General features: G+C 45.9%; 1 protein-coding gene across 2 annotated transcripts in view; it reads left to right on the top strand.

The window, feature by feature from the left end:
* The window catches only part of RETREG1 (reticulophagy regulator 1), a gene marked incomplete at its 5' end in the record, with an annotated part of 125,186 nt that overhangs the window by 24,212 nt on the left and 84,166 nt on the right, over nt 1-16,808 (top strand). Inside the window, 3 exons of one of the 2 annotated variants that reach the window (XM_082650248.1) lie at nt 8,592-8,698; nt 14,438-14,468; nt 15,011-15,118. In XM_082650248.1, coding sequence (XP_082506374.1) covers nt 8,592-8,698; nt 14,438-14,468; nt 15,011-15,118 — 246 coding nt within the window. The remainder of the gene's footprint in view (nt 1-8,591; nt 8,699-14,437; nt 14,469-15,010; nt 15,119-16,808) is intronic. The other variant, XM_082650249.1, reaches the window with a different exon arrangement.

The following is a 16,808-nucleotide window of genomic DNA, read 5'->3' as shown; positions in this document are numbered from 1 at the left end:
ACATGTGAGCTACGCAGTCGCACAGACCCTGGTGCTCAGAAGGCCCTGCACTTGGGGATTAATGCTCTGAGGCCGCCGTCTTGTAGTTCTTAGTGCTTCCATTGTTGAATGTGTGTTTTGTCAGTGAAGCTCAACAGGATGCTGACACACACGCTGGGAGCGTGGGGCCTCAGCTCACGTGTGAGGCCTCCTCCCGGGATGGGCTTCTGGGCGCCAGCCCTGCCCACCCTCCCCCTCTCCACCCCACCCTACATGACTGCCCTGAGTCGACTGCCCTGAGTCCTCCGCCCAGGGCCGTGGCCAGGTTGCATCGGTAGGGGGAGGCTTGTGTTCCACTGTGACCGCCTGCCCCTCGCTGGGGCCTGAGTATGAGAAGGGTCCTCCTCAGGCACAGATCACCATCTCCCCCCCCCCCCCCGCCAGCAGCGCCTCGGTGAGCAGAGTGGCGAGCAGGCAGGGGCCTCACCCCACCCCCCCCCCCGCCCCGCCCCGGATCCAGGTCCCAGACACGCCCTAGAGTCCAGGCTGCAATACTGTGGGGAACTCCTGTTTGTTGTGGGTTGGGCCTGCAGTCTGGTGGGGAGGGGAAGTTGACTTCTGCATCCCCAGCGAGGTCTCTGCATTTTCACCTTGCACCGGACCTGGAAAATTACGTAGCCCCCCTGAGTGAGAAAGATGCCTGTCCACAGCCGCCCCTCTTCAGAGTCTGTACTTCATCATTCTGCTTCCCATGACCTCATGGGCATCGTGCAGTGTGACCACAACCCGTCTCTGAATAATGGTTCTGCAGCATTCAGGAATCCTCTGGCCACCTGTGTGCAGCCATTTTTGCTTCAAAATTCCCCCCGTGGGTGAGGGGGTCACCACGTGTTTCTGTGAATTCTGTGAAGGGCAGATCGGCAAGGTCACCCTGGGGCTTGGATCAGGCTGTGCCATGGGATGTGATGGGCAGGTCCTAATGGTGTTTGGTTCTTCTCCTGAGAGCTATTCTATACCTCAGAGTAATTCTCAGCTTCCGCCAAGCAGATCAGCACTTACAGGCACTCAGAGATTAGGAATGCGGTAGGTTTCAACAGGCGTTTAAGAAAATCTCTTATTATGTCTTTGTGGGCAGGATGGAGTAACGTGGATGGAATGTAGCGGCAAACTGGATGGCCTGTCATATTCATAAAGTGCTGATTAATAAATTAAATAATAGATTAAATAAATAGATCATTTAATAAATTAAATAATAGATTAATCTAAATTAAATAATAGATTAAATAAATAGATTATTTAATTAAATAGATTAAATAATAATATAAAATTATATAAAAATAATATAAAATTAATAATAGATCACTGTGGGAGTCACAGGGCTCCAGTACCGATCGATCTCCATCCACCTCCAGCAGTGTAGACGAGGACAGATGACACGCAGATCTCAAATGTGTGGATGTCATGATGCCGGACAGGAGAACAAATGTGATTGATGACACCATTAAGGGCTGTGGGTTTGAATGACGGACCATGTCAAACAAGAACCAGTGTAATAGGACATACTGAGATTCAAAAGTTGCATCAGGAAAATAGAATCCTTGAGGGTTTTAGCTGCCTGTAAATTCAAAATAAGCCAGTATGCTGATAGAGCTGTTAAAAAAAAAAAAAAAAAAAAAGGCTGCGCCCAAATGAGTTAATCAGTTGAAAACCTAATGACCACACAAAATCCTGCACACACATTTTTAGAGCAGTTTTATTTATAATTGCCCAAAATTGGAAGCAGCCAAGATGTCCTTCACGAGGTGAATGGATAAATGGTGGTACATCATATGACGGGATATTATTTGATAATAAAAAGAAATGAGCTATCAAACCGTGAAAAGACAGAGGAACTTAAGTAAATACTTAGTGAAAGGAGCCAGTCTGAAAAGGCTACATACTGTATGATTCCAACTACATGACATTCTGGAAAAGACAAACTAGTAGATACAGTAAAATGATCAGTGGTCAGCAGAGTTTATGGGGAGAGAGGGAGGCATGAATATGTGGAACACAGGGACTTTTAGGGCAGTGAAAATACTCTGTATGATACTATAATGATGGATGCGTGACATTATGCATTTGTCAAAACCCGTAGAATGTATGACACAAAGAGTGACCCCTACTGTGATCTGTGGACTTGGTTAATAACATATCAACATTGGTTCATCAGTTATAACAAATGCAAGATGTTATAACACTGAAGCAAGATGTTCGTACTAGGAGACACTGTAGGTGGGATGGGAGGATGGGGGAGGAGATATATGGGAAGTCTCTGCACAATCTACTCAATTTTTCTGTAAACCTAAAACTGCTCTAAAAAATACAGCCTATTAATTAAAAAAAAAAAAAACAAAACAAGACTGTATAGGTAGAGCTATGGAATCCAGAACAAATGGATTCAAGGCCCCTCCCGGTTCCCCCCATCTGTAGGGACCAGATGCCCGGTGGGAGCATTTGGTCTGAAAGGAGTCACACCTGGAGCCTGGCCAGAGGAGGGATGGGACGCCTGAGGAAGAGGTGAAGGGACCAGGGATGTGTGTCCTAAAGAGGTGTGAACATAATCCTCGCTTTCTGCAGTCTTGGTGCTGGTGGCTGGTGTCTTTGAGGAGTGCTCCTGGCATCTCTTCAGTCAGTTCATCACACCCTGAGCAGACATACTCTTGAAAATTGGTGACAGCCCTTCCAGCTATTTTCATGTGATAACGGGAGGTGGAAGAGGCAGGAGCTTGTGTCTGGGAGGTATTTAGCAGAGTGGTGAGAGAGCTGGCTTAGAGCCAAGCTGTCTGGATTCCTGGATCCTGTCTGGATCCTGGCCCTGCCTCCCCTGATCTTGGGGCCTTGGGCAAGTTTCTTAACCCCTCCCTGCTCATCTGCAAAATGGAGTACCTTCCTCATGGGATTGTTATAAGGATGAAATGAGGGAATACATTAAATGATGTCTAGAACCGTGCTCGCACTCACTAGACATCAGCGGTTTTATTCACTGCAATGTGGTCTGGAGGGCAGAACTAGCGCCGCTGGGTCAAGGGAAGCCAGCCTTAAGGGCACTTTCTCACTCTTCTGTTTTAGCCTCTGCACTCTTGCTGTTCTCTGTGCTTACCGTGTTCCCGACCTGGAATGCCTTTGGCCCTTTCCACCTGGCAAAGTCTGACTGCTCTAGGGAGGCAAAGCTTAAACACCCGCCTTCTTTCGAGAGCTCACTCTGCCTTCCTTATGCAGTTATCGGCCCTCTTTCCTGCTCCCACACCCTTTTGGAAAGTATTGATACTTGGGTTAAAACATAGTTGTTCACTTGTCTGCTTCCCGGCTTCGCAGGGATTTAGTCATCAGTGTGTCCCTGCTGCTAGCCCGGTGTCTGATAATCACTGGTTATGGAATGAAAAGGGAATTTCGCCTTCCCCCAGTAATAAAAGGATACAGTAGGAAACTGGATGCCGAAGACATGCTGAGCTCCCCGATATGAGATGTACTTCAGTAGAGATGGGTGATTCTCACTGAGGGAATCATGGTTTGCATGAAAGTGTAGTCTTTCTCTGAGTGATACCACAGAGCGCCAGCATCAGAATTGCTTACGGCCCGCAGACGGGGATTTTTTTTTTGTGATGTCCTATGAGACAGTTTTCATATAAAAGAAAGATTGGTTTGAAACAATTCCATTCAACTACCTTTTAAAAAATAAATTTTGATTAAGTAAGGTTGAAACCCTTGTTTTTCTTTGAGCTTTCAATTTTAGCTAACATAACTTACTATTTTGTTTATAAATCGATCAAACTTTAACAAGCATTTTCAAGAGAGTCTTTGGTGAATGACTGGTTTTATTAAAAAGTTTCACTATACTCCCTTCAACATTTTAAACTGCATTTGTAAATTTTATATTTTCCCTGTCCCTTTAAAGTACTTTATTATCAAAGGTTACTAAGGTTATACTAAGAGACTCAGGACCCAACCTGATTAAGCTTCCACCAGCCAAGATGGGCCACTTGATGGTCAGTGGGATGAGACTGCAGCGGGCTGGAGCACAATAACACTAAAAAAAAAAAAAGTAATGACCCAAACCAACTTTGTTGCCTTTAGGGGATACTAAGGAACTGTCTCATTATCTTGAAGGCTGGTAAATAAAGAGAAAGAATCAAGCGTTGATCCTGCCTTTCCCATGAGATCCGTCTCTTCCGGTCATAAAACATCGATGAAGGGGAGTTTCTCTTTATAGATGTGACCCAGCAAAAACCCGTAGCAAGAATGAAGGGCTCCTACCCCTGGGTAGTCCCTGAGGAATCAATGCCAGGCAGTCATCATGAATGGCTGCTAATGTCACAAAAATAGAGACACCAGACAGTATGCGCCTCCTGATGGGAACACACACCTCCACCTATCATGTAGCTCTATAGGAAAGAAAATTGAACCTAAACCTGGTCAAGACTCTAGATGCAACTGTCAACTTTTCCAGTCTGCAGAAGGGGCAAAGGAAAATGTTAAACTAAACCACAAGGATACAAGGAGTGATTCTCAGACTCTGGAAAACTTTACTGGACAAAACGAGTCTGTTTCTTCCACAGAAATTTTCAGCAAAAATAAATAAATAAAGGAGAAAGAGCAAGAGAGATAGAGAGATGGGGGGCGGGCAGGAGACCTATAAATTACAGGAAACTTAAAACTCACCTCTATCCATTTCAATGTATGACTTTTTCAGATTCTGTTTCAGTCTTTTACTCTGTGTGTGTGTGTGTGTGTGTGTGTCACGTGTGTACATGTGTGTAAAGGATGACTAGGCAAATGTGAATGCTGACAGGTATCTGATGACATTAAGAAAGTAAAGCAATTTTATTAGGTGTGATAGTGGTATTGTTGTTAGGTTAAAAAGTGCTTTTTTGTTTTTGAAGATAAATGACAACATTTACAAGTTAAATTATATGATGCTTGGGGCTTCCCTGGTGGCGCAGTGGTTGAGAGTCTGCCTGCCGATGCAGGGGACACGGGTTCGTGCCCCGGTCCAGGAGGATCCCACATGCCGTGGAGCAGCTGGGCCCGTGAGCCATGGCCACTGGGCCTGCGCGCCCAGAGCCTGTGCTCCGCAACGGGAGAGGCCACAACAGTGAGAGGCCCACGTACCGCAAAAAAAAAAAAAAAAAAAATTATATGATGCTTGATATTTGCTTCAGATAATTGGGGTGTGTGTGTGGTGAGGGGAGCTTGGTGGGTGGGAATATAGAAGAAACAAGATTGGCCATGAACGGAGAACTGTTGAGGCTGGGTTTATTATACTTTGGTCTCTCTTTTTGTATACATTCGAAAGTTATCAAAATAGAAGTTTTTTAAAAAATGACTTTGTCTAACAACCAAGATCTCCCAATATTAGGCAGTTCCTGTAAAATAAATAAACTCATAGATGTTCCTAAGATTTAAATTTCAAATCACAACTCTAAATTATACTACATATTTTAAATTGGAGCCATGAGACGAATTACTGTAGGCAGTAAAAAATAATTAAAACACCAAATACGTGCAGGTTTTTCTAAGTACAGATTATTACTATTAGGACTTAGTTTCTCAGACATGTCTGTGCTTAATTCTTGGGCTGCAAAGATGCTCATCTACCAAGGAGACATGCGGTCCCATACAGGTATGGCATTACCATCCCAAGTAGTTGTTGGGTTTGCTTTCTCATGTGGTTGAGGATTCTTAATGACCAATGAGACCCTTGGGCAAGATGCCAACTATACCCTGGCCCAGGGAACACGGGGGTGGGGTGGGGTGGTGGAGTGCGCATCCCCAGTGCTCTTGGGAGTTGCTATGGCAACGTCCTCTAAAGGAGGGTTTCTGGCAGCCAGGGCGGTGGGTCAAAGTCCTGTCATTCCATAATTTTTCTATTCCTGGAAGATTGTAATTTCCACTAAAAGAATGACTAATGACCTTCATTGCTTCAGTTGGTTTTGCATTTCTCTGGTTTTTAAAAGATACTTAAATGGCTTCCTGGCTAGCTCAGAAGACCTTTAGACTTGAGGGAACTTTCTCTCCTAGGGTTTTGCCTGACTCTGCCAAGAAGGCTAGTCTAATGAAACATACGAATCTAACAGTTGCAGATTCCCTCCAATGCAATGGGAGTCACACTGTGAGTTACAGCTCACTTGTGGAGTCACTTTAGTGAGCCAGAGTCAGCATTTAAAAATACAGTGGAATTGGAGGAAAGTATCAGAAGGCATCACACATTTGTAAGGATAAACATTATTTTTGAAACTTCGGTTTCATCTGTTTGTATTTAGAGGTAAATGGATTTCTTATGGTGGATCACTATCAAAAATTTTGAAAACTGCCACTTCAGTGTGAGGTGGGGAAAACAGAGAGGCTGGCACACAGACAAGCGCAATCATTAATCATAAACTGACAGTGAGGAGGTAAGCCAAAAAGAAAATACATACCAAGAAACAACTCGGGTTAAAACAAACATAAGAGCTCAAAAATAGAGCAAGTGTTAGACCCATAGTGGAGGAACCAGTTATCGTTACTGAAGATGTGGATGTTGGCATCGTGGGTTGTCTTTTAGGTCTGCTCCTTCCTCTGCATATATTGTGCACCATTTATTCCTTTCTGGTAGCACAGTGCCTGGCGCAGTGTAGGCCCCCATAAATAAATGTTTATTGACTGTAAACACTAGTAATTAGACCGCCTGTTTAGGAGGATCCAGCGGGGGAAGACCCTGGGGTCTGGGAATCTGTATTTTAACAAGCTTTGCAGGCAGCCAAGCTGCTGGCAGTTGCAGACCAATATTAAAGAAGCACTGACCTATTCTGCCCACTCTGGCCCAGGTCACACGCACAGGTAACATTACAACCAGACATGGAAATTGGGTTGTCCACATTTTGGGAGAGGTTTTTTTTTTTTTTTTTGGCGATACGCGGGCCTCTCACTGTTGTGGCCTCTCCCGTTGAGGAACACAGGCTCTGGATGCACAGGCTCAGCGGCCATGGCTCACGGGCCCAGCCGCTCCGCGGCATGTGGGATCTTCCCGGACCGGGACACGAACCCGTGTCCCCTGCATTGGCAGGCGGACTCTCAACCGCTGCGCCACCAGGGAAGCCCCTGGGAGAGGTTTTACCCACAACTTCACCAGCATCTCACGTTGACCATTTCTCATCAAGCACATTGCATAACCTTCTAGCAGACGTCCTGGCCTCCGTGCTTCCTCCCTACTCCACCTCATCCTCTCTGCTGCCCCCAGGCCTTTTCCTACACCACTCATCATTTCATTTACCTACTCTATACCTTTGGCTTTCTCTCTGTTGTCAGTAGTGACGACTGAACTCCCTACATATCCTTCAGGGCTTGCCATAGTCTGCCCCCAGCCTGGCACCTCAATTTCTTCTCTCTGCCAGTCTCCCAACTCTCTTGTTGTTTATCCCTCTGCTTCCGCAGGGGCCATCCCAGACCACTTGCACGCCCCAGGCACACCTCACCCTTGCCTGGCTCTTATCTTCCGCTCACGTTGTGTCCTCCAATTGGAACAGCTTCTGTTTTCCTCTGAATTGCATCCATCCTCCCAGACCAAGTTCAATGCCACTTTTTATAAATCTTCCCTGATTTGGAGCTAATCATTTCTCCTCCTTTGTTTCTCTTTGCTCTTTGCTCGTGTCTTGCTATAGCACCAAGACTCATTGCCTTGGACTTTTGTTAGTGCAGCCTGTGTTCATCTCTCTGATGAGGAAGTAAGTTCCTAGAAGGCAGTATTCATGTGTTCTTTGCTTCTTTATACATCCCACACTGCCTTACAGCTAGTATTAAATGACATTTCTGTTAAATTGGTTTTTCTGAGTTATGATTACACCAAAGTCAATATTAATTGGTAGCTTAGCCAACTAACTTCCGTAGAATGGGCTTCAGCCTCTATATGAAGGCTCAGAGCTCCTTGTGACTTCCTTGCCATTGCATTCCTTTATAAACCCCATCAAAAACAAAACAAGACAAAAAGTACTGTAGGGTCTGTGTGCTGTTCGTGATAAAGAATTCTTTGTTTTCCTCTGGAGACGAGGTGGGCAGATAGACAAAAGGGCAGTGATCTTAGAAAGGGCTAGCAAATTGGATCCCTAATAACTGCTGTTTTTAAGAGATTGGTGGGGTGGGGGGTAGGATTTAAAGAAGTGGATGTGGCATAAGAGAAAACCGTAAGACAGAGAACAGCAAGTAAAGGGCATCTACTCCAGCTTCTCTTGTGCGTGAAAAAACCCTGCTGCTCTGCCTTTTTAATTTTAGCCCATCATGATTCTGCTCCAGGTCAGTTCTGTTCCATCTGTTAGCAGAGTGATATTTGGGCCATACCCAAAATAGCAAATCTTCTGCCCAGATTGGAGGTTAGAGCAGAAAGCCTGGCACAAAAGTCCACATGGCTCCAGTGCTCTTACTTCCCTGACTTTGATGCTATTAAGTAGCTTTCATGTGGTCACGTTGAGGGTGCTTTTGACAAGTGAAATCATTATTGAATGTATTTTTTGTTTCTGTGGCAGAAAGTAAACCTAGTTTTTAAAAAAAGGTACAGTCCTCAAGTTGAAATAATGATTTGTCTGTTTTTGCTGTGATAGGTTCCTTGCACTGACTCCATGGAGAGTGTATCACCTGATTTCTGTCATGATCCTTGGACGTGTTATTATGCAAATAATAAAGGATATGGTTTTGTCTAGAACAAGAGGTAAGAAAACTCAACATTCATTTTTATGGTATTTAATTTTCTAGACCCTGAATGTTTGACCTTTGTATAGGCAGATTAACTGAGCAGTCTTTGAAATGGAGCAAAATAACAGATTATATAGGGAACGGGTACGGTTTAGGGTACAGTTTAGGGTACGACAACGGTTTAGGGTTAGCGTACGTGTTAGGGTACGGGTTAGTGTTAGTGTACGGGTTAGGATTAGGGGACGGGTTAGGGTAAGGCTTCAGGTAAGGGTTAGGGTTAGGCTTAGGGTTAGGCTTAGGGAACGGGTACGGTTTAGGGTACAGGTTAGGGTACGACAACGGTTTAGGGTTAGCGTACGTGTTAGGGTACAGGTTAGTGTTAGTGTACGGGTTAGGATTAGGGTACGGGTTAGGGTAAAGCTTTGGGTAAGGGTTAGGGTTAGGCTTAGGGAACGGGTACGGTTTAGGGTACAGGTTAGGGTATGGCACTGACTTTTCTATTTTGAATGTTTGTTAAATATTATTTTTAAATTTATTAAATTTATTTACTATTTATTATTTATTTAACTGACGTTGTCCATAGTCATAGCTACTGCTGCTGGGCAAAAGGTTTGTGTGTGTTGGTTTCTCTTTTGGCTCTAAGTGCCGTTATTTTAAATACCATTTTGGTATTCAAGTAGGCTGCAGTGAGGATAACAGTTAAATATTTATTACATCCCACGTGATGAAACTGGGCCATCGGAAAATGGGCTAGTTTATATAAATTTTTTCTCTGCCTCTGTGGAGAAAAACAATAAGTTCAGGGCTTAGAAACAAGTAACGGTTAAATTCATTTTTAAAAATGAATTGAAAAATAAATTCGTTTTCAACACCAAATTTTTCAAAAAATTCAAGTGAGAACTTGAATTATTTAAAAAAATGTACTTCAGGTTTTCTGAGTAATATAACTGTATCATTAATCTGAGCCAGGCTTTTCCATACTTGGAGGAGTTTCCTTCTACCAGGGTTTGAGCTAGTTTTTGTAGATAGACAAAAATCCCTGCTTGGAATAATTGAGCTCCATGAAATTAAATGAAATAAGATTGATTTGATCAAAAATAGCTAAGAGGGGGTTACAGGGAAGCGGTTGATTCCACTAAAAGTAGCCCCAGATGGAGGGATGAGTTTGGTAGGGCTCCATATAGGTGGACGCACGTAAGAGCTGTCCAGGGCCCGAACCCTGGCGGGGATACTGAAGCTGCTTGTGGGAGGCACCCTTTCCTCCCTAACACTGACCCTGGGACCAGGGCTATAGGCTGTTACGGATGTACCATCGTCTGTTATGGGTGTACCATCAGAGTGTTCTGTGGTGCGCTTTAAATCTGGTTTATATTTTAAGTCTTTATGGTTCTTAAACTAACTCATGTGTAAGCCATTTAGAAAGATTGTTCTCCATGGGTGTGTTTCAAGGTTTGAAGGTGTTCCCTCCATTCACTGTTCTGGGAAGGTGAACAGGTGGGTTTTGTCCGGACATTGCTTTTCTTGAATCTGTAGGTTTAGTTCATATTCCTGTACACATTCTTCCTTCTCTCCCTCCCCTCCTCCTCCCACCCACCTCTTTCCTGTTTCAGAGAACAGACACCTAACTCTCTGCCTTCTAACCCTAACAGGCACCTGGCCTGCTACTTTCTGTTTACGCCAGATGTGTTAATTCTGCCTAGAGGTGGGACATCTCCGAGCTGTAGGGCTTTGTGCTGGGGTTGGTGAGATCAACGCATGGCGATACCTGTGTTTCTGCCTTGATTCATAACTGATAAGAGGAGAGCCTGTTTCTCTCAAATAGACTTGGTAACATTTTCACCCTCTAGGAGCTCCCTCAGAGGAATCTTAGAAGAAATAGCCACTTAACCTATTTTACCTGCAGTCATTCTAGCTCAGTAGGGCAAGGGACCTCACAAAGCAAGCTGAGCATCTCGATGTTTTCAGTGGTGTACAAATTTGGTCCCAGTCTGGGCACAAGTTTTAAGGAACGGAAAAATGGGGGGGGGGGGGAAGGATGAAGTGGAAAGACGTCGTGACTGTCCTTCTCTGACTCTCATGAGGACCATTCCCTGCATTGCCTCACCAGCTTGACGTTCTTGCAAACATGCAACTTTCATATTAAGTTGCAGGAAAGCTCTCCACTGCAAAGATTCAGTCCTTTAAAAAATTCGGGTGGTAGGGTGGGAAGAATACCAGTCTTCTAGAGCTAGTCGGCTCCACTTCTCAGCTGTGGAGAGGCCCCGTCAAAGACCGCATTGGTTTCCTGTGGCTGCAGTGACAAATTACCACAAGCCTGGTGCCTCAATACAACAGAAGTGTCTTCTCTTACAGTCCATAATCAGTATCACGGGGCCGAAACGAAGGTGTGGGCAGGGCCACGCTCCCGGATTCCTTGAGCATCCCAGCTTCTGCCGGTTGCTGGTATCCTTGGCTTCTAGGGCATCTCTCCAGTCTGTGCCTCCTTCTCTGCCTGTGTCAAGCCTCCCTCTGCCTTCCTCTTGCAAGGACACTTGTGATTCCATTTGGGCCTCACCTGGATAATCCAGGGCAGTGTCCCCATTTCATAGCCCATAACTTCATCACGTTTGGTAAATCCCATTTTCCATATAAAGTAACATGTTGCAGGTTTCGGGGATTAAGACCCGATACCTTTGGGGGCCGTTATTCAGCCTCCTACATAATCCGAACCTCTTTATCCTGTGAAATGGCAAATCCTCCTTATACCGCAGGGTTGTCTAAGGGTCAGACAAGAGCGTGAAACAAAAGCACCTCAGTCAGTAACGGGCCCCTCTCTCCAGCTCTGATCCGCGACCGGAACAGCATGGGTCTGTTCACCCATCAGTCGGCCCATGTGGAGCGCCTTCCTCTCACCGGTGCCTCTCTGCCCGAGTCCACCTCTCACGCTCCAGCCTGTAGGGCAGGCGTTTGTCACAGGCCAATCTTTCTGTCCAGGTTCTCACCGGGGGACATTGCTCTGAATGCAGTGTTTCTACTGCATGAGGAAACAAGGAGAAGCAGGACTCCTGGCCGCGCTCTCCCAGCGCTCCCAGTCTGTGGCCGAGGCCGTGCTGGAGCCTGCGTCGTCCTCTGCAGTCGAGTCTTTTAGGACAAAGGCCCATTGAGCCCCATGCGTGGTCGGCAGAGCCTGGCTTTGCAGGCCCTTCAGCCCAGGGCCCTGCAGTGATGACCTGGTCTCTGGGAGGCGCAGAATCGGCTTCAAGTTGGATCCAGATGCGGGGATGGTAGCTCCATGGCTTCATCCAGAACCGCCGGGCTCTCATGAGCTACCCTGGCCCTACGGCAGGAGCAGTGAGGAAAGGACCCCCAGGTCATCTGGCCCCTCGCCTCTCCGCCAGCTTCCCCGCCTCCCGCAGCATTTTTGGATGAAGGGATTAAGACTCTCTTGTTAAGATTTAATTGTACCTCTCCTCTCCCTCCATCATATCTTTAATACCGTCTTAGGTACTTAATACGAAATAGGTGAGCAGAAGTGTGGCGACACCTTCTTGGGACTTAATCGTTGCGAAACCCAGGGACCCCGTGTCTCTGGTTTCTGAGTCACCAGTGTGGACGCCCTCGGCTGTGATGGATTTCTCTGTCACGGCCTCGCTGTTGTGCGCTTGACTGTGTGCTCCCCAGAATTAACCCCTTCCTCTGGGCTCTGGGGATGCTTCTGCGGTGTGGGAAACTCCTCCTGCGGCCTTCAGTTTTTCTCGACCCCCTTCTCCTTCTGTCTCTTTGCCAAAGAACCAGTAATTTCCGCACCCCGCTGTCTTTGAGATGCTCTTCAACGACTGTGCTGGGCAGTGGAGGAGGGCTCAGCAGGTTCCTGCACGCCACCTGTGGAGGCGTCGCCAACTGCTGTCCCTTTATGCCTCTCCTCCTGCCAAATCTACACTATCCATTTGATGCCGCCTTCCGGTCGCAGTTGAACGTGGACCCACCTGCATTCGTGGCCTGTGAACTGTAGGCCTTTGTGCCCACGCCATGCTCTGTCATTCCCGCTTGTGCCCTGATGGCTCGTGTGAAGCCCGGCTTCGGTCCCCGAGACCATCCCTGCGCCTTTGACCTTAGCCTTCACAAGTTCTGTCTCCAGCCCCTGCAAGGCTGGCAGTCAGTCCTCGGTGCTTCCTCCTGTCCAGCCCCACCCCGGCCCCTCACTCCCATTGCACCAGCTCTGTGACCCCAGTTCAAGCGCGCCCCTGCTCAGCCTCTTACACTGCACCGTCCTCAGCCCTGTGCTGCCCCGCCCTGGTCTACGTTCAGCTCTTGAGGCGCTGCTGTCCTCACCGTTCTAACGTCCTCGCCCCCTTAGCCAGCAACTGTACTTATGTTTCCAATGCTTTTGTTATAATTAACACAATATTATTCAGATTTCAGGTGTACCACATAGTGACTCAGTATTTTATACATTGTGAAGTGATCACTGCAGAAAGACCAGTTACCATCTGTCACCATATAAAGTTGTTACAATATTATTAATTAGATTCTGTATGTATGCATTACATCCTCATGACGTATTTATTTGATAGCTGGGAGTTCATACCTCTTAATCCCCTTCACCTGTTTTTGTCTATCTCCCCACCCCCTCCCCTCTGGCAACTATCAGTTTGTTCTCTGTATCTATGAGTCTGTTTCTGTTTTGTTCCTTCACTTGCTTTTTTAGATTCCACATATAAGTGAAATCATACAGTATTTGTTTTTCTCTGTCTGACTTATTTCACTTAGCCTAATACCCTCAGGTCCACCCATGTTGCCACAGATGACAAGATTTCATTCTTTTTTTATGGCCGAATAGTATTTCATTGTAATATATGTATACACTGCATCTTCTCTGTCTGTTCATCTAGGCAGAAAGCAAAAGCAGGTCACTTGCACAGTTCTAATAATCTGATAAAAGGATGCAAGCAGTTTGGAGAAACTTTTTCCTGTGGCTGAATTTTAAGAAGAATTTATCACACGCATCTTTACTAGGGGACGCTGAAGAACAAAAGGGACAACATCTTTGGCATTTGTTCGATGGAAAAAGCAGAAACCACCTCTTGGCCGTTTCTTTTCTTGAACTTCATTAAAGCTGGTAGCGGGGAGTATAGTGTCAAGGCAGAGTCCAGGGAAGAAAGTCATTGGAGAATTAAGAAAGCAGATGGGATCTAGGTGTATGTGTGTGTGTATATATAAACGTTGATTTCCTTTGAGCATAGATATAAGCTCAAAACACCTAAAGAATGAATAGATAAAAATCTCCTTTCTCAAATAGCAGTTGTTTCAGTTCTCCTTTGTCAGTACCATTTCAGAGTTCCCCTCAAATACCACCTCCGTTATTGCTGCTTTCTTGACCAGCCACATTTTCTCTCCTCCCTGAACTCCCACGGCTTATGTTTCTTGTAGAGTTCCTACACCACCTACCTCGGTTCAGATTTGCTTGAGTGCGGGTTCGGTCTGCCCCATTGGACGGTACAGTCCCTGAGGCAGGACCATGTGTTATATGGTGCTCCGTCTTCCATGCTTCCTATCCAAGTGTTTTGCATATAGTAGAATCTCAATGGATATTTGTGGACAACTTGCCTGAATGAGTTATGGTAGCAGAAGTATACGCTGTATGAACTGATCGTTTCTAGAGTTTTTTAAGATCCAAGCGGTCCATTTTAAACAGCTCAGAATATTTCTAAGTTGAGAAATGCCTCAAGAGGAAAATACCTCCATTAACATTTCACATTTACTTCTCCTATTGCAGGTGCACAGTTGTGGAGAAGCTTCAGTGAAAGGTAGGGAACATCCTTTTCATGTTATGGCTAACGGAGGGCAGGTGGGAGAGGTGACCAGGCCGCCAAGATGCATCTCTGAAACCATAGTTTAGTGACAGGATTGATCATAGTAATCTGCAAGAGTGGGAACATAAAGAAAAATACAGTCGAAGTGAGGGCGAGGATAAAATCAGGACTCGTTCTAGGAAATGGTTCATGTCTTGCTGTAATATTGGGCCGTGTGCACGCGTAAGAGTCGTAATGTGTGAGGATGGGGGCGGGGGAAGATGGGGGTGTTTTCCTTGGGGATTTCCTCTCAGACCTCATTTTGGAGCCTGAGCAGCGTGCTGTAGTGGGGGAAGAGAAGGGCAGCCCCAAGTCCCGGAACTCTGCAGGAACATTCCCGAAGGCCGGGCTCCGAGAACCCTGGGGTGAGGAGACGAAGAGTAGGGGTGAGAGGCTTGTAGGTGGGAGGGTGCAGCAAACGTCCGCAGGGCTCTGGGTTCCTTGTGCGGCCACAGGCAAATGAGTCCCCTTTTCATTTGCCATCCCCCATCCTGAAGTAAAGGCTCTCTTCTCACCTGGAAGAGAAAAGAGGTGGGGCAGGTGACGAGAGGATCAGAATTCACATCACCAGCTGTGCATATGAGAAGTGGAAAAGTGAAGAAAATGTAAGGGTCAGTATTCCAGTAAAGTGAAATTTTGTAGTTATTTATTTGTTTAAATTCTGCCTTAAGAATACCCTTGTATGACTGAAAGAGGGATGGTTCGACGCTCGACTAACATCAAAGTGGGCAACATGCGGTGAAGGCTCACAAAGGAAACAAAGTAATGTCTTTAAAAATCCATGCAAAAAACCATAACCTGGTATATAATGTACTCTTTTTTTAAAATACATTTATTTATTTTGTTTATTTATTTTTGGCTGCGTTGGGTCTTCGCTGCCGTGCGTGGTCTTTCTCTAGTTGCGGCGAGCGGGGGCTACTCTTCGTTCCGGTGCGCAGGCTTCTCATTGTGGTGGCTTCTCGTTGCAGAGCACGGGCTCTAGGCACGTGGGCTTCAGCAGTTGTGGCACACGGGCTCAGTAGTTGTGGCGCACGGGCTTAGTTGCTCCGCGGCCTGTGGGATCTTCCCGGACCAGGGCTCGAACCCGTGTCCCCTGCATTGGTAGGCAGATTCTTTACTACTGCGCCACCAGGGAAGCCCCTATAATGTGCTCTTAGAGGCTGTGCTCATGAAAATAATGCTTACTTCAGGTGTAAAGGCTAATTTTATGAGCAGTCTACTTCTGCGTGCTTGTTCCTTCATTTTGGAGCCCAGATTTTCATGGGCAGAATGTAAACTTGCCAAAGACTCAGCAGAGGGAGATATTGGCTATAAGAAGGGAAACCTGATCCTCTAGGCACAGACCCACCCCTGGCCTGGCAGGCCAGCTCCTGGCTTCCGTCCTGCCCCTGCAGACACACTGGGCCTCCTTGGATAAGTGACTTAAGCTTTCTCTGCAGGTGTTTCCCCATTTGTCAGGTGAAGAAATTGAGCATGCTCCCTAATTCTGGTTGGAGGAAGAAGATCTGACCAAGTGAGTTAGTGTAATTTCAAAGAAATTTCAAAAGCTCTTCGAAGCAATACTCTTTCAGATTTACTGATACTCAGTTTGACCTGCCAAGGGCTTTGCTGAAGCCCTTGCTGTCCACAGCCCTTCTGAAGTAGTCATAAGTTGCCTGGGAGAATTCCCACTGTGCACTTCCTCTTAACATAGAAATTATTGGGATGTTTGATAAGGATCTGGAAAAAATATTAGCTATTAGTGAGCACAGCAGGACCAAGGCTCTCACTTTGCCAGTGTTGGGTTTGGTCAGGGAGTGAGTAGCTCCTTATAATGCGGCTTTTTTAAGATTTATAATATTCCACTCGTTTGGGGAGCTGCCTATGTGCCCCCAGAGAAGCCATGATCATGGAAATAGCCTTTTCTTAGGGAGGGTCTCATTTACTTCAGGATCACCCAGATGGATATTCAGATGCAGCTAGTTTTCCATCCTGGTCCCAACCCTGCAGCTAGTGATCTTGCCAAGTTCACTTATCTCTTGGCCTCAGTTTTCTTATCTGCTGAATGAAGAGGTGAGAGAGAATCATCTTGAATATCTCTTCCAGCCCTAAAAAGTCTATGATGTGATTTGAGGGGATTAGTGTTCCTTTCATACTGTTATCCATTTACCTTGTTGTTTGGCCAGTGCCTCTTTCAAAGTGATTTAATTCACACTAGAAAGGATACTTCCCCAATTTTTTTCGCTGCACTTTCCATTGTGTAATTTCATTCTGATTTCTGTTGTTCACGCTGGAGATGTGAAATTAAAATATGTT

The sequence above is a fragment of the Grampus griseus genome (genome assembly GCF_964374135.1).
Source record: "Grampus griseus genome assembly, chromosome: 3".
Classification (NCBI taxonomy): domain Eukaryota; kingdom Metazoa; phylum Chordata; class Mammalia; order Artiodactyla; family Delphinidae; genus Grampus; species Grampus griseus.
This window is presented reverse-complemented; position numbering and strand designations above follow the sequence as displayed.